Source organism: Nomascus leucogenys, chromosome 18, assembly GCF_006542625.1.
Source record: "Nomascus leucogenys isolate Asia chromosome 18, Asia_NLE_v1, whole genome shotgun sequence".
NCBI classification, from domain to species: Eukaryota; Metazoa; Chordata; class Mammalia; order Primates; family Hylobatidae; genus Nomascus; species Nomascus leucogenys.
In genome coordinates this window covers 5,990,988-6,013,033 of record NC_044398.1, presented here as the reverse complement: position 1 = coordinate 6,013,033, position 22,046 = coordinate 5,990,988, and the positions used below count along the sequence as shown (strand labels likewise).

General features: G+C 34.6%; 1 protein-coding gene across 1 annotated transcript in view; it reads left to right on the top strand.

The window, feature by feature from the left end:
* Window positions 1–22,046, top strand: part of BCKDHB (branched chain keto acid dehydrogenase E1 subunit beta) — a 234,311-nt gene that overhangs the window by 146,448 nt on the left and 65,817 nt on the right. Inside the window, exon 9 of the mRNA XM_030798123.1 lies at window positions 15,803–15,889. Within this exon, the coding sequence (XP_030653983.1) occupies window positions 15,803–15,889 (87 nt within the window). The remainder of the gene's footprint in view (window positions 1–15,802; window positions 15,890–22,046) is intronic.

Here is a 22,046-nt window from a genome sequence, read left to right as displayed (position 1 = left end):
TACACATATATTGTGTATGTGTATATATACATATATATTTTTAATTAAAGATATATAATTCATATATATTCCTTAAAGATATATATATGAATATATATTCATGAATATATATATGAATATATATTCATGAATATATATATGAATAAATAATGTAACAGTATAAGTATCTTGTTTGGGATAATACATATTATGTGTTAGGCTTCTTCAGAGAGACAGAATCAAAAGGAGATAGATAGATGAGAGGGGATTTATTAAGGGGGTTCGTTTTATGTGCTTATCAAGGCTGAGAAGTCCTGCGACAGGCTGTCTGTAAGCTAGAGATTCTGGGATGCTGGTAGAGAGGCTCAGACTAAGTCTAAAGGCCTCAGAACCAGAGAAGACAATAGTGTTGCTCTGAGAACCCAGGGCAAGGGCGTAGGGAGGCGGTGCTGGTGTAAGTCCCAGAGTCCAAAGGGCCGGAGCCTAGAATTGTTGCCCAAGGATTGGAGAGGAAGGATATATTCCAGCACAGCAAACAGAGGGGCACATTTACCTTTTCTCCTTTTTTCCTTCGGACTCCCAGCAGATTGAATGGTGCCTGACCGCAGTAAGACAGATCTTCAAGTTAACACCTCAACTTAACTATTTGACACCTCAAATTAACCATCACAACATATATATATATATTTATTATAAAATCTATAAATCAGGACATGAATTGTTTATATATAATACATAGTTTAAGAATTTTAATTCTGCCTTTAAATACACTGTACTGTGTATCCTAAGTTTCCCACTTAATGTTCTGGTTCTGTATTATGTCTGCCATATTAATTTTTATCATAGAATTTTGCTTCTGTGTTGTTTAAAACAAAACAAAACAAAACACAGTGATTGACAAGGCACTGTTTCTGCTGAAAAGTTCAGAAGCATTCAGAGATCACTGACAGGTTCTGTTTTCACCTGTTCCTCGTCAGCTTTTCATGGTTCTGCCTGAGGAGAAACGGTTATCAAGCTGAGTCAGAGATTCACATTTTCAGGAGTTTGAAGGGGCAATGGGTTGAAACACTCCCTTTTCTGTTTAGAAGGTACCAGAGGAAATATTCAACAAAATTTTGTTATTCTTCCTTAAAAAGCATCAACCTTATAAACATCTTTTCATCACTGGCCTGTAGTTCTGTTGAGTAAAATGTTCTAAAGCAGCAAACACTGGGTCTGATGCATTGGGATTAAAGGTAAGGATCAGGGGAGCAGCCCAGGGGGCAGGATGCCCAGATGACTCTGAGGCTCCCCCAGGCACCGGGAGAGTGAGTACCTGCCTTTTCCCAGTCCCAGGTTGCTGATCTGGGGGCTACTATCTAAGCAGTGATCCTGATGAGGGGAGTAGACAATGCAAGGTGTGTACATGTATTCCTTGATGTATTATTTGGTGAGAGTTAGTAAAAAAAAAAAGCATCCATTTTAGCAGCACTCATGCATTCTATCACTGATGCTCAAGTTAACAACATGAAGACATAAATTATATTTTTCACCTTTACACTATAACTCTTGGGGTTATAATTTCCTTCCAGACTCCTCCCCAGTTCTTTCTTTCAAGCTGTCATTAGAATGTAGGTCTATGCCTCAAGTTACTGTTTGCTACTTTATTTGCAAATGTTTTTTCCTCAATATGAGGCCATTGCTGTAAGATGTCCTGGCATGGGGAGTGGTATCATATTGTGGTTTCTAAAAGTGGTCCTGAAACAGTTCAGTATTGAAGTAGGTATACTTAATATTATTAATCTCCCCACTTAATTTTGTTAAAAAACCTGACCTTTGACATTTTCCAGATTAGATATTGGACTCTTTGATGGTTGCAGCTTATTGAGAATTTGGAGATTTATGTCTTGAATGTTTTTCTTCAGCCATTCCTCCCTCCCCACTGTCTTGCTCACTGGATCAGCAGCTTGCTGCTGCTCCAGGCCAGCTACAGTATTATGGTTTCAGTGTCATTGATGCAGTCAGTTGTGTTCCGATTTCAGAATTATGGTTGGCAGTCCCAGGTTAAAGTGATATGCTTTGGCATCATAAAGCTGTAGGACTGGGGAGCAATAACATTGAAAGCTATGTCAAGATTCCACTCTCATGGAGGTTTCCTGGTTACATTTGAGGCTATGGTTTAAAATACATGAACTTCACATAGTATAGGTAAAAATGTGTGAAAAGGGTGCATTTATAAATACAACCACACATATTTATAGGTCATAAAATTTTACAGTAGATGTGAGAAATGGTTGTTTTTCTTTGAGACAGATTTATAAATGATTTCTTAGGTTATTTGGGACTCTAGGTAGCCAAAAGAATAATGATACCCTAACATGTTTCTTTTAATTTATTGGAAATAATGATGACATTAATCATCATCAGAACTAAAGGAATACTGTAAAGTAGATTCAAAAACACCAATTTATATGCTTAATAGAAATTAATTTATGATGAGTAAAGCCAAAAACCCAACTCTGAATTTTATTTTTGAATGTAGCTAAGATGTACCAAGTGAAGGTGGAGATGTAGGTAACCTCTGGGACCATGACAGTAGTGATGATGAGGAGATAAATATCTACAACTCCAACCCCACACCATGACTCTATGAAAAGAACTTCCTAGTCTTATCCTCATCATGTGGGTCTTTGGATTTTCCAGCCCCTATTTTGTATTGGTCCTGAATTAAACCTGGTTACTTTCATGGTATCACCTTTATTTTCTTCCTTTGCTTTAAAACATTGGTTGTGGCTTTTTTACTTCCTCTTCATACCTGTTGATATACTGGTTCTAGACACCACTCTCACCGCTAGTTGCCTGGCCCAGCTGCCAATACTGATGGCCAAAATAAGCAATTTAGTAAAAACTGGTGGTAATGGTGTGTGTGTGTGTGGTAATAAAATACAATCTTACCATTTATCTTTTATGTAATGTTTTAAGAAAACTGTATTTTGGATAACTTACTAAAACTTCTTTTAGTCAATAAAACTGCATCTCATCTATTGCAGATGTTCTCGGTACAAGATTTCTCCTATGAGGGACTAAAAATTATTGGGTCTCTTGAAACTGGAAACAGACTCTCACTCTTCCAGTAGTATATAAACACACTGGAGGGCTCCTGGTAAGGGCCCCAGGAGTGCTTCAGAAGTACGGTACATCACCAAGTACAATATGGGGAAGAGCTTCAGAGCCATAGAATCCTTTTTCCTGCGTATTTAAAATTCCAAATGCTATAATTGCCCACGTATGATGTCATTTTGGAACATATAGCAAGACTACTGAATGCTTAAATTTACACATTATCTTGACTAGTTCATTGTTTTTCTGGGTTTTAGAAACACGTGGTGAAGATATGGCTCAAATTTCTTTTGAACCACTGGGTCTGCTTTGCTAAATGTAACTTTACAACAAAATGGATGTTTATGCTGGTAAATATCCACAAAATATTTGGGAAGGCCGGAATGGAAGTCTGCCTAATTCGGTGTATAATTTTGTGGGCAAAGATAACATAACAGAAAGTACATCTTGATATTTGGAAAAAAAAGATCGTTTTGCCAAAGATGTTTCCTTAAAGTATAGGTTGCAAACTCTTGGACAGAATCTGGCCTGGGGAGACATGTTTTGCTTGGCTTTCACAGTATTCAAAAAGAATAAAAAGGAAATGAGTTTGGCCCCCTAAGTCAGAGACTGTGTTCTCTGGTTGTCCACACCACCTTCCACTGCTTGTTGCCTCAGTTAGTCCCATTACTTCTTGAGGTCATGAGATGTTTGTTTTATGACTCTTGCTAAATGCAAGCTGTTTGCAGTCTGTGATTTGTGTGCCTCATCCTTTAAGTTGTTGTCACACTGGGAAGATGAACCTCCTTTTTTTCCTCTTTCTTCTTGTTACTCTTGGCTTCATTTCCAATTCGGGCAATAGCAGGCCTCAAGTGGACTTTGGGAAAGGACGAATGGAAGGATGGGAGGAAAGCACGTCCGTGCTCTCCAGCAGTGGTCCCTGGCCGTCAGAAGGAGTGGAGACAACTAGGGGAAAGCCTCCTCACTGCCAGTCTATGGCCAGGGGACGGGGGGGGAAAGAAAACTTGTTACTCAACTTGCCTTCCTGTTTGCTTGCTTCTTGTCCCTGTATTTTTCAGACATTTGCAGCTGAGGCCAGTTTATCCCTACTCAATTCATTCAACAAATAGTTTTGAGGTCTGCTGAATGTGGAGCATCATACCCTGAGAGTGGTAGGCAGTAGGGGAAGATACCATGAGAAGACACGAATCCACCACCCTCATGGGTCTTCATTTCACGAGTGTGGTTTTAGCTTACTTATGAGACTTTCACGTTTCATCTGTATCCTTTCTTACCCAGCCTTATTATCTCCCTAGAATTATTCTTGTTTCTTAAAGGTTAGTTCTTCGGTTGAGAGTACACAGTGGTTGCTTAACACTTTCTTCTGGATGTTAAGTAGATTATTCTTAGAGACCTGCTTTTCTTTTGAGTGATCGGGATAATTTTCAGCATTTTTTTTCAGTAGGCTCTATTAGCTTTAGTCTATGTTTTGCTTCCTTTACTAATCTTTGAATAGGGCGGTATAAGTTTGTACAGGCTCATTTGCCCATAACCAGAGTGTGGGGTTCGCTTTGATTCTGCTTTCAATTTGTTTGCTGCGGGAATCTCCTCAGGTTTCCACCCAAAGAATAGAGCCTGCAGTTCCCTGCAGCTTGATCCCTGGTGTAGAAGCTCTGCTGTACAGGTAAGGTCTTCTCCTGTGCTGCCAGCTTTCCACTTGTTTTTCTGCCACTGAGCTAGGGTCACACATTGAAGGGCCTGCAGAGATTAGACAGATGAAACAAAATTAGTGAAGCAGTATGCAACCTATGGTAGCTGTGGAAGGGATTTAAAGGCAGTATTTCTAAAGTGCTTTGTCCTTTTAAGTGGAATTTGCCCATGACCAAATATGGTATTTGGGTATTTAGTATGATGTCCTGCCTCTAAAACAGTGTTTCTTAAATTTTTCTGAATTTTTTTGACCCTGGTAACACACAAACACACACGCACACATGTATGACTATTTTAAACCAGAAGTCCAGTATTTTACATCTTTTGGAGTCCTCTGAGAATCAACTCTCAGAACTGAGATTCCTTATTTCAGGGATTTGAACATTTAGTAGCTTTTGGCAAATAGATTCCCAAAATATTTCTCAAAAGACTTATGCCAGTTTACATTGCCTGTGGCAACGTAAGGAAGATTTTAACTACATACCTTTGTCAGAATTTAAATTTAAATTACTTTCTGACATTAATGGGTGAAATGCCTCTTTGTCCTTACTTTTAAACTTATTTTTAAAAATTAATAGAGCAATAGAACATTTTCTTTGTTTAGTAGTGGTATTTTCTCTTTTATAATAACTATTTTATTCATAGACAATATAGCAAAGTGATCAACTTTTTATGATAAAGTGAGCCAAGCACAAAATCTTCTTGGATCACTCCTTAAAAAAATAAAATACTATCATTCACAACCTAAGCTATTGTAAGTATATCTCACTTCTTCTGGTATAATAGACAGAAGCATGTTAGTGTTACAGTCCTTGTCAATGAAAGCATTGCAGAATAAAGGATTGTAAATCAAATCGAATGGATTGTTGATATTTTTGTGCATTATGAGGAAAGAAAATTACTGAGCTCTTTCCCTGAACAAAAGGATTTAAATCTAGATAAAAATTGATTTTTAAATATTAAATTGTACTTCCGGAGAACTATTATTATTGTATCTTCTCACTAATATCCTATTAGCAATAATATAATTTTTGACCTTAAGATTTTCGTGCCTCTGTTGTGCCACTGCTCTCCATTGGGGGTGACAGAGCGAGACCTTGTCTCAAAACAAACAAATGAATAAAACACAATAAATTTCTCCTCTGTATTCCTACCTTCTCGATTAAATAATCAATGAATATGTTATGGAAAAATAATACTATTTCTGCTAAAGAATTCTTTTCCTGAATCCATTTGTCACATTAATAACTTAAATACATAATTAAAACTCTGTTATCTTGGTTTCAATGAAAGCACATAAGTTATATATTTTGTTTCTCTCTGTGCCATCTTAGTTATGTACACTAAAAAAGACGTGTAATTTTTGCTGAACTATCCTTTCAGTTTTACTCCAGCACTTTTTTGAGTCATACCCAAAAACCCAGAAGATTTTAAGCCTTGCCCATGTATTATGAACTACACATAATTTTTGTTTCGTAATGGGCCAAAAATTCATTTATTCCAACAGAATTGGACCAGGTTTTAGAAAATAGGACCATTTATCCATGGTGATACAGAAGTGTAGCAGTGTTTATACTTTTGATCATTCCTTAGGGAAGCATGACCTTGGTAGACAACCAGCTGGCTTCAGGGAAAATTGTACCCTTGATACGTGCTTAAAACAGCAGTGTAAAATGTAACTGGCTGACAATCTTGGTTTTGGTTAGGGTCACTTTCTTCTTATTCATGGTATGCTGGGAGTACAAGGGATGATGTCAGTTTCTACCCTTTAGAACTCTTATGATGGCCAGACATAGTATTTCCCTCTGTTGTCAACACTTGAGAAAAATTTGCCAAGTGGGGACTTACGAATTGAAAAGCAGAGGATATTAGTAATTGTTGTTTTAAGAAGAGAAAAATTCATTTTTCAATATTTTTTAGAAAAGAACAAAGGAGTTGAAATTTAAAATTCTAGGAAAACTTGTTTCTAACAAAAATTAACTGATTTTTAATACCAGTATCATGCCTTTCCTTGTTACTTATCACTTAAAATAATCTTTAAATTAATTTCTTTCTTTCTTGGGTATGCTTTGCCCTAGGGCATTGTGGCAATATATATAGTACAACCCTTTAGGGACCTGAGTTAACTCGTCTTTGCTTCCCCAGTATTAGCACATGTGGCTCAAGAAATTGTTTTAATATGAACTGATGACCTTTGGAATTTATACAACATTAAAAGTTAATTGAGAGATTGCATGTAATAAATAAGATGGTGAAAGTGATTTTCTGGTTTGTACTAATATAATGTTCAGATTTCCTTAGTTGGCATTATTTGTCTCCTAATTACTGGCACAATATGGAGCAAAGCTATGAGGCTCAGAGGTTTTCTAGTGTGTAACTTCTCTCTTTTGTTTCTGTAGCAGTGAATTATAGGTGCTGTTACCATGTATAAGTTTTCTGTAAGATTCTGATTAGCTGATTTACCATCGAAGATTTTTCAGGAGAGGAGTGCTGTCATGGATAAGCAGTCTGGCAGAGGATGTGTGACATTGATGATGTCAGGAAAATTTTTCCCTGTATCTCTTTCAGAATGGAGGATGGTGAGGAAACCAGAACGTGATACTCTTTAAGGAAAGAGGACATGGTAAACAATTGAGATTTGATTATATATTTTTCCATATGGAATATCATATTCTGAAAAGATTTTCTTTCCAATCCTCAAAGGGACCAGTTTAAGAAATTAGATGTATTAAGCACCTTTGAAGCACTATATCAACAACAAAACATAAAACAGGGGGATTAAAAAATGGAGAAAGGACTCAAATAGACATTTCTCCAAAAAAGATATGCCAGTGGCCATTAAGCACCTGAAAATTGCTCAACACCACTAATTATTAGGGAAGTACAAATCACAATCACAATGAGATACCACCTCATTCCCACTGGGATGGCTGCTGTCAAAACTACAGAAAATAAGTGTTGGTACAGATGTGGAGAAATTGCATCTCTTGTGCACTGTTGGTGGGAATGTAAAATGGTGTAGCCTCTGTGGAAATTACTATGACTATTTCTGAAAATATTAAACAATTATGGCATGACCCAGCAATTCCACTTCTGGGTATATATAAAAGAGAAGTGAAAGCAAGGACTCAGACAGATATTTGTACACCTCTGCTCATAGCAGCGGTACTCACAGTAGCCAAAAGGTAAAAGGAACTTAAGCATCCATAGATAGATGAATGTATAAACAAAATGTGTTATATACATACAGTGGGATATTACTCAGTTTCAAAGGAAGGAAATTTTGACACATGGTACAGCATAGATGAACCTTGAAAACATTATGCAATGTGAAATAAGGCAGTCACAAAATGACAAATATTGTAGGAACCCATTTGGATAAGGTTCCTAAACCAGTCAGATTCATAGAGACAGAAAGTAGAATGACACCAAGGGCTTGGAGGAAGAGGGAATGAGGAGTTATTGTTTAATGGCTACAGAGTTTTGCTTGGGAAGATGGATAAGGACTAGAGACGGATGGTCGTGATGGTTGTGTAATAATGTGAATGTACTTAATGCCACAGAACTGTACAATTAAAAATGATTAAAATGGGAAAACAAAACTATCTCTATGGAATTTTTCAGTCAGCTTGTAATTATAACCTGAATGCTAAACTTGGAACAATATAATACGTATTAACACCATAGTAACAACACTTGCATGAAGGTAAACTGCTGGAATTAATGAATGATAAATATAGTGGAATGATACTGACAATGGTCTTTAGGGTTGGTTCAGGTTCTAAATTTGCCAAATACTGTGCAGTGGCTCTTGAACGCTCACTTTTTTATTTATTAGAAGAGCATAAGCATATTTACAGTAAGGCTTTAGTTAGGTGGTACTTCCAAATGCCTCCTGCCATTGCCAACTCCAAAGAAAAAGCCTGGAAGAGCCAGGAAGGGTCTTCTGAGGATAGAAGGTGTAGAAGATGCAGCACCCTGATTGTGTTTCAAAAGTACAACTTGGCTTTGTAGTAGACCTCTTCAACAGTTTTCTAAAATTCTGTGAATGGAAGTCAACAGTATTATAGCCAAATCACATGTTACAATTTCTTTTCTTCATAGAAACAGATAGAGTTGAGGTGGAGATTAGGAATAAGTCCATGAAAATGTTTTTAAAAACTGATAGAAAAGAGTGAAGATACAAAAGCAACCTGACAAGCAGCTACTTCAATCTTTGAAATATTGTTTTGGCAGAAATAATTATGTTGCTACCTACAGGTGGTCATGCTTTGTTTGATGTTTAAGCTGACAGGGAAATGGGGCAAAAAACTTTTGAAAGCATTTGTTTACTATTTACCCATATTTAACTACATCTCTAATAAATGTCCTCTAGTCCAGTACAATATCTTTGCCACCATTGTGACCTTTTTTCAGTAGGAATGGGGAACTTGTGTTCAGTACTAACTCAGTGTTTGTGTATTTGTTACCATCATGCATGTTTAAAAAGGTACACAGAAGCATGTATTGTACTGCAAAATCCTTATTCTAAAACAAGTCTGGAGTAGGAAAAAATAGGTGGAGAGATTTGACCCAGGGCAGTCCTGGATTACAATTAGAACGATTAGAGCTTAGGTTTTAGGACTTCTCTTTCATCATCCTAATAACATTACTAGTCCCCTCTAAGATATGAAAGGCATCAGAAACTTCCAGTCTTGAAGAGTTATTCATGTAAATTACTGTGTGTGGTTTTTCGGGGGATCAATATAAGCAACATTTATTGAGCGGCCGCATATACAGTGTATTAGGTATTCTACTTAGGTACAGAATATTTGATAGTTCTGAATTTCATGCTCTTGAATGATTTGGAGTGCTGAAGGAGATAGTAGAGAGACCACCACCACCCCCCGTCCGTGAAAAAAAATTCCTCAAAACAAAGAAACAAAGATACTTAGGTCCTTTTTTAAGCTGTTTATCTTTTACTAATATACAAAGAGCATAGTTTGCTCAATGTAATATCTATTTGCCATGTGCTGTGTTCTTCAGTAGGCATTGTAAGTAAGAGTTTCTGTCTTCAAACTTGTAATTTAGAGTGAGGTTGGAGGATTAGACATATCTATACAGTGCTGTAGTATGAGGTAAATTGTGTGTCTTCCTAAGGGAGAGAGTTGAAGCAGTGTGTGCTGCCTTCACCTTATTACTGTACTTGATTCTTGCCCTTGTTAACCTGGTTTGAGGTTTCATATATTTTCCATTGTCAGCTCCCTGAAATTCTACTGGGAAATGGTTACTAGTATGTAGACAATCTGACAAGAAAAAGGAGGAAAGGTACCATGGGGTTTAATATAGGGGAAAGCCCAGCTGGTTGGGGGGACCAAGGAGAAAGAGTTGTGTGAGATGGGTCTTGAGGGAGGGATAGAATGTCTGCCAATGTGGGGAAGGAAGTCTGAGGCGGAAAACCATCGATCACATTCAGAGTTGTGAGGGGACTGACATGCCTGGAGCATAGAGGGACTATTAGAAAGCAAGTTGGAAAGGTAAGGTCGATTAACTGACAGGAACATGTTTATCTGAAATATTTTGAAGTAGCTTTCAGAAAGATGTCCACTGTTAATTTTGCAAAAGCAGTTTTCTTAGGTTCTTCAGTATTTCAGTTCTGATTATACAAATCATTGAGGAAAAAATGAACCAGTGAGGATGTACAAAAATTTCCCAAATGTTTTATTTCTTTGTCGACATTATTTGCTTATTTTTCAGCTCTTCATGTAATTGTCTTTGTGCTCTGCTTATTCCCTTTTGTACTTTTTCCACACGGGTGATAAAGCCCTGACAATTTAGTTTTTCTTGGTTTACACTTTCCTACAATACTAAAACGTGTGTAACCCCCTCACTAACATCTTTGCCAAAACGGAGTTTTCAAGACTTTCTCTGAAGCTCAGGACTGTTTTTTTGTGATTGTTTAGCATTGGCATTTCTCCAGCAGAATACTAGCCAGTGGTCCAGTCATGTGTGGAGGAGGTCATGCTGATTAACAAATTACTAGGCATATATTAATACGTTTGTTAACCTCTGATTAGTTGTGAGGTTTTTCTGGCTAACTTGTTACATGCACTTGGCTACAAAACAAGAAAACATCTCAAAAAATGTATCTAATTCATTTGCGTTGATATTCGAAGTTCATCAAAATCCTATCCTTAATGATTCTAAATTGTATAAATAATATGTTCTTGATTAATGAAGTATATGTGCTATGATTTTACCATTAGTTGTACTTATATGTATGCATTACATATATGAGGTTCTCTTGATTTCAGAAGGAACTGATACAGACCAGCTTTGGTGTTTCTTTTGCTTTTTATTAGCTTTATATTCGGATAGAAAATATTAAAAGGGTTATAAATTGCCTATCCAAAATACTGCTGTTTTTTAACCTTATCAGCAGACAGAATAGTTGCTGTACTTGGTGTAGGTAAGGTTCAGTTGTCTGTAAGAAAACAATCTTGCTATAGATTTTGAGGAAGAAATAAAATAAAAAATATAGATAGATGATAAATGTTTTACTTTTCAAATGTCGATGTTGTATTTTCAGGCATATGGAGGCTTTATGGTTTGCCTATCTGTATCAGTTCTCCTAGAATGACAACTTAACAGTTTTCCTGGTTGGATTGTGTTAAAATCTTTAAAGGCTATATTCACTAAAACATATGTCTAATGTTTGGGCAGCCAAAGTCTGTGCAATCATTTTAACAGAGTATAACTTAGCAGCTCTCTTATTACCACAAATATCTTATTGTTAAAATTACATTAAAATATCATCAATTTGGAGCCTGCTACTTCATAATTAAATCATTCTGGGATGTGGTCAAGTATATACTTCTGAACTACCTTAAAAATGGATTGTGCTAAGAATGCAATAGCATAAATAAATTAAAAGAGGACATGCATAATAAAGTTAAACAATTTGTTTTAATGGAGTTTTTATCTAGTTAACTTTTCTTGAGTGTCTACAATGTTCAGAGCACTGTGCTAGACATTCCGCATAGGTTAATTTATGGTCATTCAGAAAGATATTTGAGTAGAAAGAAAATGGGTAATGGGGAAAAGTCATGGAGTGGCCAAACAAGAAAGAAGTTCAGGGTTCCGGCAGAACAGGGATGCCTTGATATATCTGCCTTTGGCAATGCCGTGTGTACAGGGTTGGGATTCTGATTGCTCCTGTTGTGATAGTATGCCACGAATGCTCTGTTGGACGGAATGACTAACTGAAGTGGTGAGAAAACTGCGAGCCTTTCAGGACTGTTTTTAATGCTTTTTTGACGAATCTTTTAGAACAAATATTTTGTTTGTTTGCAGGGAACAAAGTCCTTTTGTTTTATGGTAGAGGAGTTATTCAGAGTCCTGATCTTCAATTGGCTTAGCTTTCCCTGATGCCATTTGTCACCCGTAACTCATTGGTGCTCCATCTGCCATAGGCCGGAATCCAGGAACAGTACTTAGTGGTAAAAAGTTGGAGAAGTAGATACTTGCAAATCCAGCCTTACGTGATCTTTCCTGGCTTTGATAGGTTCAGCTTTCATCCTGAAAAGTTGTTGAAACACTTTTAATTTGTTTCAAGTGATGAAATGAATTTATCTCAGAAGAAAATTTAAAAACTTTAAAATTTATTTTCTTTGGAAGAAAATATTTTTTAAATGATTATTAGCATTGTATCTACAATTATTTATCTTAAAAGGGTTAATGGCCATCTCCATTGAAACATACTGTATTAATTTTTACTAAATACATCAAAATGCTAAATATGGTTAGGGGAATTTCTTGACAGTTACATATTATTTTGCCTAGATATGTGAACATTAAAAGCCTGTTAAAGGGGACAAAAATGTGTACTTTAATCAGAATATCTAATTAAAATAGAAAGAATAGAAAGAAGTAACATTCTCTTGTTTTGTAGATTTATAATGATCTCATTTTCACTATACTAACATTGTTAATAATTTCCAAAGTAGTATAGAAAAGCGGTCTTCAGGAATTTTATCAAGTTAAAATTGTGAGTGATAAAAAGCATATAACAGATTTCTACTATACCTCACAAAATGATTGAACTGTTTTCAGACAGTTCAATATATGCTAATTGAGTGTGACTGAAAGTATCAGTCTTCTAAATTTTTGCATTTTCAGAATTTTGACATAATACATTTTAATACTTTTAGACATTGGCAATGATTTTTAAGAAGCAAAAATGAATCGTAAGTGCTTTCCAAATTAAGTGAAGTAATTGAATGTAAAATATTCAGCTCAGAGCCTAGCAAATAGCAATTTTTGTGACGATCCTTGTTTATGATTGTGATTGTTACTTCTGACTCCTCTCTTCTTGCTGCACGATTTTTGTTCCACTTGTTTGTAGACAAATGGCAATTTCCACACACTCAAAGTGTGATTACTTTTATTGTATTTTTCCTCTAGTTCTTGGTGTTTTCGAAATTTCTGGAATTATGTCCATATCTGTCAGCATAACTCCTCATCTGAGAACACACCATTTTTGTAATGCACATACAGAGGTGTTGAAGAACTTGAACTTGTCTGATGCCAATAGTTTATTATTGCTCATTTTGTCGAGTATCTTAATGGCTCTGAGGGCCAAGTGATGAGCTGGATATGGTCCTGACCTGGAGCAGATCACACAGAGTGGGATGGGAAGGCTGGCTCCCTGCGTTGTTAGTGTGCCTGTTTGCTGCTGGAGTTTGGATCTCAGGATTCCCTTGTTTCTGAAGCTAGTCCTAAGATATCACAAAAACATTATTATGTTTTTTGAGAAGATTATAACTACAAAATAATGTGTATTTTTAAATCTTTGGCACTAATTCAAGGGCTTTCCCTTTATTTTTATTTATTTTAAACTTAACTAGAATACTTTCAGGGATCTAAACATACATAAAGCAAAAAGTAAAAGTCTCTTTCCTGTACTTCCTTCACTGCATTGCTCGGGAGAAACAATTTTTGATATTTTGGAATGAAAGTTTCTGGACTGTTTATACATATTGGCTCGATGTACATGTTGAAAAGATATGTTGCTTGGTGTGCTCACTGCTGTGGTGGTTGTTTTTCACAAAATATAAGATTATATCGTCCTGCAACGTGCTCATTTTACCAGTTAATTTGTCCTGGCTGTCTTTACATGTCCTTAGTCTTTTTCATGGCTGCATAATACTCTACTATGTTGATGCATATTGTTCTATTTAGTCATTCCCCTGCTGAGGAGTGCTCAGAAGGGCTCCAAATTTCATCTACTTACAAATCATGTTGAATCAACCTCAAAGGTTGGAAGCTTTTGTTCTTGGTCATCTGTGCTTGATTTCACCATCCACTCTGTGGCCATCTGCATAGGCTATAGGTTACATAGGCCACCTGCCCTGGTTGCTTGTTTGCTTTCAGAGATTATTCTAAAGGTTGTCATTTGATTTTGGGTAGGCCTGAGGTCAGACAAAAAGGACCAATTTGGTTGTGTAGGGTTTTAGGGTAACAGCATTTTTATAGAAGTTTCTTACTTCTACCTGCTCAAAATTTAAGAGGCACCAGATAGCTTGGATGGATTTTGGCTGTCATCCTTAGATACTTTTATGTTGGCCAAGTTCTGAGTTTCAGAGCTATAAGAGTGGTCTGATTCGGAGGTTGCAGTGAGCCGACATGGTGCCACTGCACTCCAGCCTGAGCAACAGAGTGAGACTCCATCTCAAAAAAAAAAAAAAAAAAAAAAGAATGATTTGATTATCACATCTTTTTTTTTTCCATTGTTTATTCTTAAAGTCAGGACATCTTTTAGAAAACACTTTGAAAATACATATGTTGTTTTGTGATTGTGGAATATTTTTGTCTTTTTATATTTTTGTACAGGTATATTAAAATTTAATTTGTGACTCTTACAAATGGCATCATTAATCACAGTCACAGCCAAATACAAATATCCTAAGGTTAGTGTTTCACTGGGGTTTGAGTGGTATTCATTAAGGTGTTCATAAAATTTTATGTTCTAAAGTCACTATTTACCTAGTAGATATGGTAACTTATTTTTGTCATGGCTACTGGCCATATCTTGGGGTTTAACATATGCTAGCTGAAACTGCTGCATACTTTTTAAATTCTGAACTATAATTGCCTAGAATGAATGAAATCTTTTATTTCAATAGATATTTTTGCTTGAAAGGTTTCATTTTATATTTATGAAATAGTAACAGATTTTATTAAAGGTGATATTAAATGGTTAGAAATCTAAAGACAAAACTGCCATTTCTCTTTGGTACTATGATAATTTTTCAACATATTTTAAGCAATAACCTGCTGTTGATTTTAATAGTTGTACCTGCCAACACAGCTGCCATCCTGCTATGATATCATTGCTATACTTTTTTATTTAATATTTTACAGAGTGTATCATGCACAGCGTGGACAACCACATTGAACAACTATTGAGAATACGTACTCATTGTTTGTGACATTTTACCCTTAAAATAGAGTGTGGTCATCAACCAGATTTTAGAGCACATTAACGAAGGGGGTTTACTTTTGTAGGGATTTCTTACTGCCAAATTTTTCCTTTGCTATAGCTTTCACATACTGTTTTTGTGTTTTCCTTTTCCATAAAACAGTATTTCTTAAGGCTATTGTTATTTATGTGCAAACAAATGAATAAAAAAATCTTTCACTCTTTAACATGAAGAAAAATATTAACATTGAAATATGAAATACAGCAATTCAGTTTATAACACAAACATATCTTACAATAATGGGTATGCATTTTTAATTGCATATATAGAATTACAAATCTCATTTTTCTTTTCTACTGGGATTATAAACCATATTGAAAAAGTTTTTACAGTTCAAAAATCAGATGACTGACCTGTCGAAAGTGAATCGTAACTTATTGGCATACAGTTGAATTACTGATTTTTACACTATTTATTGAATGTATATAATTTGCTTTTATTACCGAATTAAAACTACCATCATATACATAAAATAGATATTCTTTTTAACATCAGGTTTTCCTTTTCTCTTTCAGTCTGTGATCAAAACGGGGCGACTGCTCATCAGTCACGAGGCTCCCTTGACAGGCGGCTTTGCATCGGAAATCAGCTCTACAGTTCAGGTAGAGTAATTCTTGGAACTGATTTCAATGCTTGTGCAGTTGCACATGCCAATTCCAGAAGAAAATAAATTACTTATCACAATATGTGAAAGCATATACTTTATGGAAATGTAGTGCATGCTTTCATATACTGTGATAAGTAAATTTTTTTTCATTTTTTATTCTGACCACACTTTCTGTTAGTTAATTAATGGTCTAATTAATCTTCTAGAACAGATATCTTAAAATAGTAAAAGCTGAAAAATTTTTTATGGGAAGAAAGTTTGGAATGAGTCTACTAAATTAACTTTGTATTTGCTAGGTTAACAGAAAAAGAAAAATCTTTTTAATTTGAATCTGTTCCCATTCCCTGTTTATATGACTTGAGGTTGTTATGGAATTGGTTGATTGTGGAATTGATCTTAGATTTTCACAGCCTTCACGTTCTAAAAATGAATCTCTCAAAAGTCAATAATTTAAATTTAATAAGTAATTTTAAAATTATTTATTTTAGTTATTCAAATTATGCTATGGTATTGGAAATGCTTTAGAAATTGTTTAAAAACTCATGTTTTTTTAAGAAAAATGCTCATTAAGATGCCACATATCAGGAAAAAAATTTATACACCTCTTTCTGGCAAGTTTTACCTAAAACCTGTATTCAAATTTATATCATAGACATGTGTAAGATAATTTAAGGTAGTTTCATTCTTCCTAATTTTTAAATTGAAAATTAAGTAGCCATATTGTAAATGGAAGGTGCATGTCTTTTAAATTCAGAATATCTTTGCAGTTTGCAAACACTTTACTTCTCTTTACTGGTGTGAAGATGCTTTAATTATTAAGATACATGAGTAGGGAATTCCTTTAAGAGTATATGGCTTACTACATTGTTATAGAATTATGATATATGGATAATGGTTAAGTTTTTATTTTTAGATGTTTAATCAGTAAACAATGATTTTTACCAATGAAATATCTTAAGTGCTAATTGCAAAATTACAAATATTTGTAAATTAGATGAACCCAATTTAAACATAAATGTTTTAAAAACTAGATCAAAGTAATACATAATTATAGTCAAAAACGAAATTATTTTTACAATTTATATATAGTCACTGATAGTAAGAAAAGCAAATATTTGAGTTTTGTAGATTTGTTGTTTTCCTAGTTACTATATCAATTAAAATTTAAAACGTACTGATTATTATTATGTAACATGAGTACCTAGTATTTATTGTGTATTTTATACATTGAGTAGCATAATACAAAGATTAGGGCAATCATTTCAAGCCAGAGGCAAAACTGGAAAAAGAAACTGGATTTTCTGACTTACAGTTAATACGTAGTCTACTAAACCATTTGAAAGGATAGTGGCTGTTGCTAATTGAAACTTTGACTGCCTTGTTGTGTTTTGTTCACTCATTATTGATATCTCAAAAGTTTCAATTGCATATAATTAAAAAAGGAAAACAAGTAGAACATAGTTGGAGTTAGATACTATAACTCCTCTTGTGAAGTTTGCTTTCTCTAAGTGTGCTTTTAAAATTTGATCTCTGTAAGTTATTGGTAGACTGCAATTGAATACAACATTTTTTTAGACTGGAATGGAATTAGAAAGATAATCTAATCTAGTGTCTCTTGGTCTTAAATAATATGTGGTCTCGTGTTAATGGAAAAATGTCTCTCTGGCCCCAAGAATACATTAGTGAATCCCAGTTTGAGAAGCAGTATATTAAGAATTAAACATAGTCACTACAACTAACATAAAATATCATAAACATAATATCAAAATAAGATCCTGAAATTATGTGATAATAATCAGTTGCAAAAATTGTCAATGAGAGTATCAGAATATAATCATATTTATATAATAATATGAAGACACCAAAACAAAGCATCTTGTAACACTCTTAGACTCCCAGGAATGTATTCATAGATCCTCAGGTGTTCCTAGTCTATAGTTTGAGAAATATTGATCTAAACCAACTGCATTCTTTTTACAGATGAGTGTCATCCAGAGTGTTTGTGACTTATCCATTTTATAAAGACAGTGGAATATCTGGGATTAGACAGGAGGCTTGAATAAATGTTAAGTGTGTGCACATGCACTCTTTATTCAAAATCCCCTGCCTTCCACGAGGAAGATAATAGAAGTTTTGGACCCGTTATAAAATGTTCTGTTGTTCATGGTAAAATTATTCACCAGCTAACCACAGAATGACTTAAGACAATAGTGTAATATTTGATGGAGGAATTATATTTAATATTTTGGGTAATTTGAGTTGGGTTTATTACTATGAGAAATTTGAAAGGTACACAGTGTTTTTGCTTAATTCAGATTTTATTTGCCCAAATAGAAAGTATAGAAAATGAATGTTAGTAAAATTCAATGAGCATGATATCCATAAATGTTTGCCTGTTATGGCTTTTATCTACTGATAAAGAAGATTAGAAAAAAAACTAGACACTTGAAAAATTTTTTTCATTGATAATTTTCCCATATAATGTTGAGTAATCTCAGTAATGAAATATACCTTTCAGTAACTCTTTCATGCAGATATTCAACTATGCAATATGCTGTATTGAGCTTCCATATTATAAGCCTTGTTCCATATTATAAGTGAAACCTGTATCAAATTACCAGTGCCTTGGATTGTTTAAACTGAAATCACCTAAGTTTGAGGTACAACTGCTTTCACCACTTAGCATGATTCATATTTCTCTATTTCTTTTTTGGGGTATATTTTGTAACGTTAAAAAAGATAAAACAGGGTTAAGATATTGAAAGCCAACTTTCTGGGACGGCAGAGAAAATGTACACGGACAACTTTTTCATTGTTATCTTGGAAAAGATGTTTTAAATCATGGATGAGAATGATGTATAAATTTGAGTACTTTTGATTAAATATGAAGTTATTGTTGTTTGAACAAATGCAAGTTTTATGTCAAAGGAAATGAAAAAAACATTTGCTCCACAGGTGATTTTTGATAGAAGATATCTGGTAGCTTTTTAAAAGCTCATGGTTAATCCTACAAAATTGCTTTTAAAATATTTTAAGAGAATGAATATTAATAGTAAAATTATTGTTTTTGAATACATGAAAATCTGAAAACACCTGAAAATATGAACTATGCTGTTTCATTCAAAAGTTTAAGTTACTACCTATATTAAAATAAAAAATATTGAAGAGAATACAGCACTATGGAGTGTATTCTTTTAAGTTTATAATTGGTATTTTTAGATAGAAAAATTATGCTATATAAAATTAAATATCAAATAAAGGAATATTTTTTATAAGAAGTAGTATTGACATTACTATTTAAAGCTTATTTTAGTGTACAGATCAAATATGAAAGGAATGAATATAAGATGGAGTCATAATTTATTTACAAAACTCTAGTTTATAGCAGATGACTCTTTCATTGTGCGAGGAATTCAGTGCCCACATCTTAGGTTTGTTTCATGCCTGCTACTTTTTTTTTGTAAGCCTATTTATTTTACCATTTTACAGAAATTTATTGTTAACAGTCTTAGTTTGAAATAATGGTAAACTCACAAAAGTGATTAGAAGACTATATTGATTAGACATAATTTTTAAACTTATTTATTTAAAGTTTCTTCATAAAATATATATAGAGAGAAATAAATGATTACAAAAATAAAAAACAGTGCATCTAATCTACGAAGTGCTTTATATTTCTATTGGATTTAATTTGGAAATTAACTGGAAGGCAGAGCAAGCTGAGGTCTGGTATATTTGGCCCCACTTTTGGGAAGATTTCTTGGTCAGTCATCTAAAGCTTCACTCTCTCTTCTTATCTTACATTCCCATCTGTTCTCACTTTAGGGTATGGGAACTTTTTCATTCTTTTCTTTTACTTGACACATACTATAACTTAAAATGCTTCTTTTAGGGAGTCATGAATTGTGCACCGTAATTTGTGGAAAAGTGCAATGACTATAGAATTTAGATAATTCATTGTTCTTTTTATTGTGTGTTTTAAGCAAAGATTTTATTGTTTCAGAAAATTATATGAATGAATTTTATTTGATGCTTGTATTCTTCAGCTTAATGTAACCCCAGGTATTTTAAGAAAGCCTTTAGTGTGCAAAAGTGTTAACCTCATCTATTTTAATATCCCCCAAATTGATTTATATATTCTAGAATGTAATGTTCAACATAGCTATTATTTATTTAAATATTAAGACCAAATAATTTATGGTATTTTGGCTGGTTTAAATAGAGTAAATTTTTTTTAAGGATTGTAAATCAGCCTTTGTTATTAATTTCCAACACACCTCTGTAATGAAAAAACAAATCCTGAGTCTGATAAGAGTTGTGTGATAATTTTTTTTAAAGCTATTGTTTTTTTCTCCTGCTTTGGATTCAGTGCTTAAAAAGAGTGCCAGAAATTTTAGGGATGTGGTTGGCTTAAAGATTTGAGTTTTTTTTTTTTTTTTTTTTTTAAATCACATGGAAGCAATAAGTCTGCAATAAAGAGTCCAATTGGAGAGGATGGTAAGTTTCCATACCATTGTTACATCCTTTCTGTGCGGTCTCTTTTCTTAGCATAAGAACTCAGAAATTGTGGATACCAACATATATTTTTTTAAGATTATCAGATTCTAATAGTTTCAAAGGATTTTTATAGGGCCTACACAAGTCATTATGTAAAAGAAAACTTTTAATAACTTTCAGGTTAAAGGAATTTTTGGTTTTCTCAGTGTTTCATGTTAGAATAGTTTATGGAGAAGGATTTTTTCTTATAAACTTATTACTACTAAATTTCCAAGCACTTTGTTTAAAGATATCAATCTGAAAAGAGGGGAAAAGGTCCTGTAGGGTCTTGAATTTTTACCATTCTGGAAAACATGTTTAATTAAAATTGCTGTGCTGATAAATTGTCATCAGAGAAAACTATCAGATTAGTAATTTGATGAGTAGTTAGCTGCAATTTTATAATCTCAATTAATAAAAAATTTACCAGTAATGCAAAACCTTTCCTAATAGCAAAGATAAAACAATCAGAAGTATACTTCTATACTAAAAGATGGAGCCAGAGCATCAGAAAAACAGTTTAATGTGGAGTGTTTGGATATAGGATGGCATTTTAAAACTGTAGTTTCTTCCTGAAGCCTGTTTAGTATTCTGTAAACAGCTTCTGTGACCACAGATAGGAACCAAAGTCTAAATCACTCTGGGGCTATATTGTGGATTGGGCTGCTTCATTACTGTTTGTAGTTAAATCCATGTTTTACTCTGTTGGTTCTCCTCCTTGCCCTAACCACACCTGGTCTGCTTCCATGTCATCTTCTCCTTGCTTGTTTAGTTTCTACCTTCAACCCTTTCCCCATTCTTTTTTTTTGAGATGGAGTCTCACTCAGTCGCCCAGGCTGGAGTGCAGTGGCGCTATCTCGGCTCACTGCAACCTCCGCCTCCCGGGTTCAAGCAATTCCCTGCCTCAGCCTCCTGAGTAGCTGGGATTACAGGCACCTGCCACCCTGCCCAGCTAATTTTTGTATTTTGAGTAGACATGGGGTTTCACCATCTTGGCCAGGCTGGTCTTGAACTCCTGACCTTGTGATTCACCCACCTCAACTTCCCAAAGTGCCTTTCCCCATTCTTTCCTGGGACGTCTCAACCATTTGCATGGTTACTCTTGAAACCTTCAAATTTGAAACTTTCAAGATTTGACCTGTTGAGCTTTAGACCCAAAATTCCAACATTATGCTTATTTTGGTAGAGATAAAACATTTGTGTGATAACATGATTTATCTGGAAAAATTTGAATGTGAAACAATGAGAAAAGGTAGGCATATGCACATGGTTATTTGCTAGTTTATGGAAATCAGCTTATATAAAAATGAACTCTTTCTCTTCAACTTTTTCTGGACCCTTTAAACTGTCTCCTTTTTGTTTGTTTGTTTGTGTTTTGTTTTGTTTTTTTGAGACAGAGTCTTGCTCTGGCTCCATCACCCAGGCTGGAGTGCAGTGGTGCAATCGTGGCTCACTGCAACCTCTGCCTCCCGGGTTCAAGTGATTCTCCTGCCTCAGCCTCCCAAGTAGCTGTGATTACAGGCACCTGCCGCCACGCCCAGCTACTTTTTTGTATTTCTGGTAGAGACAGGGGTTTCACCATGTTGGTCAGGCTGGTCTCGAACTCCTGACCTCAA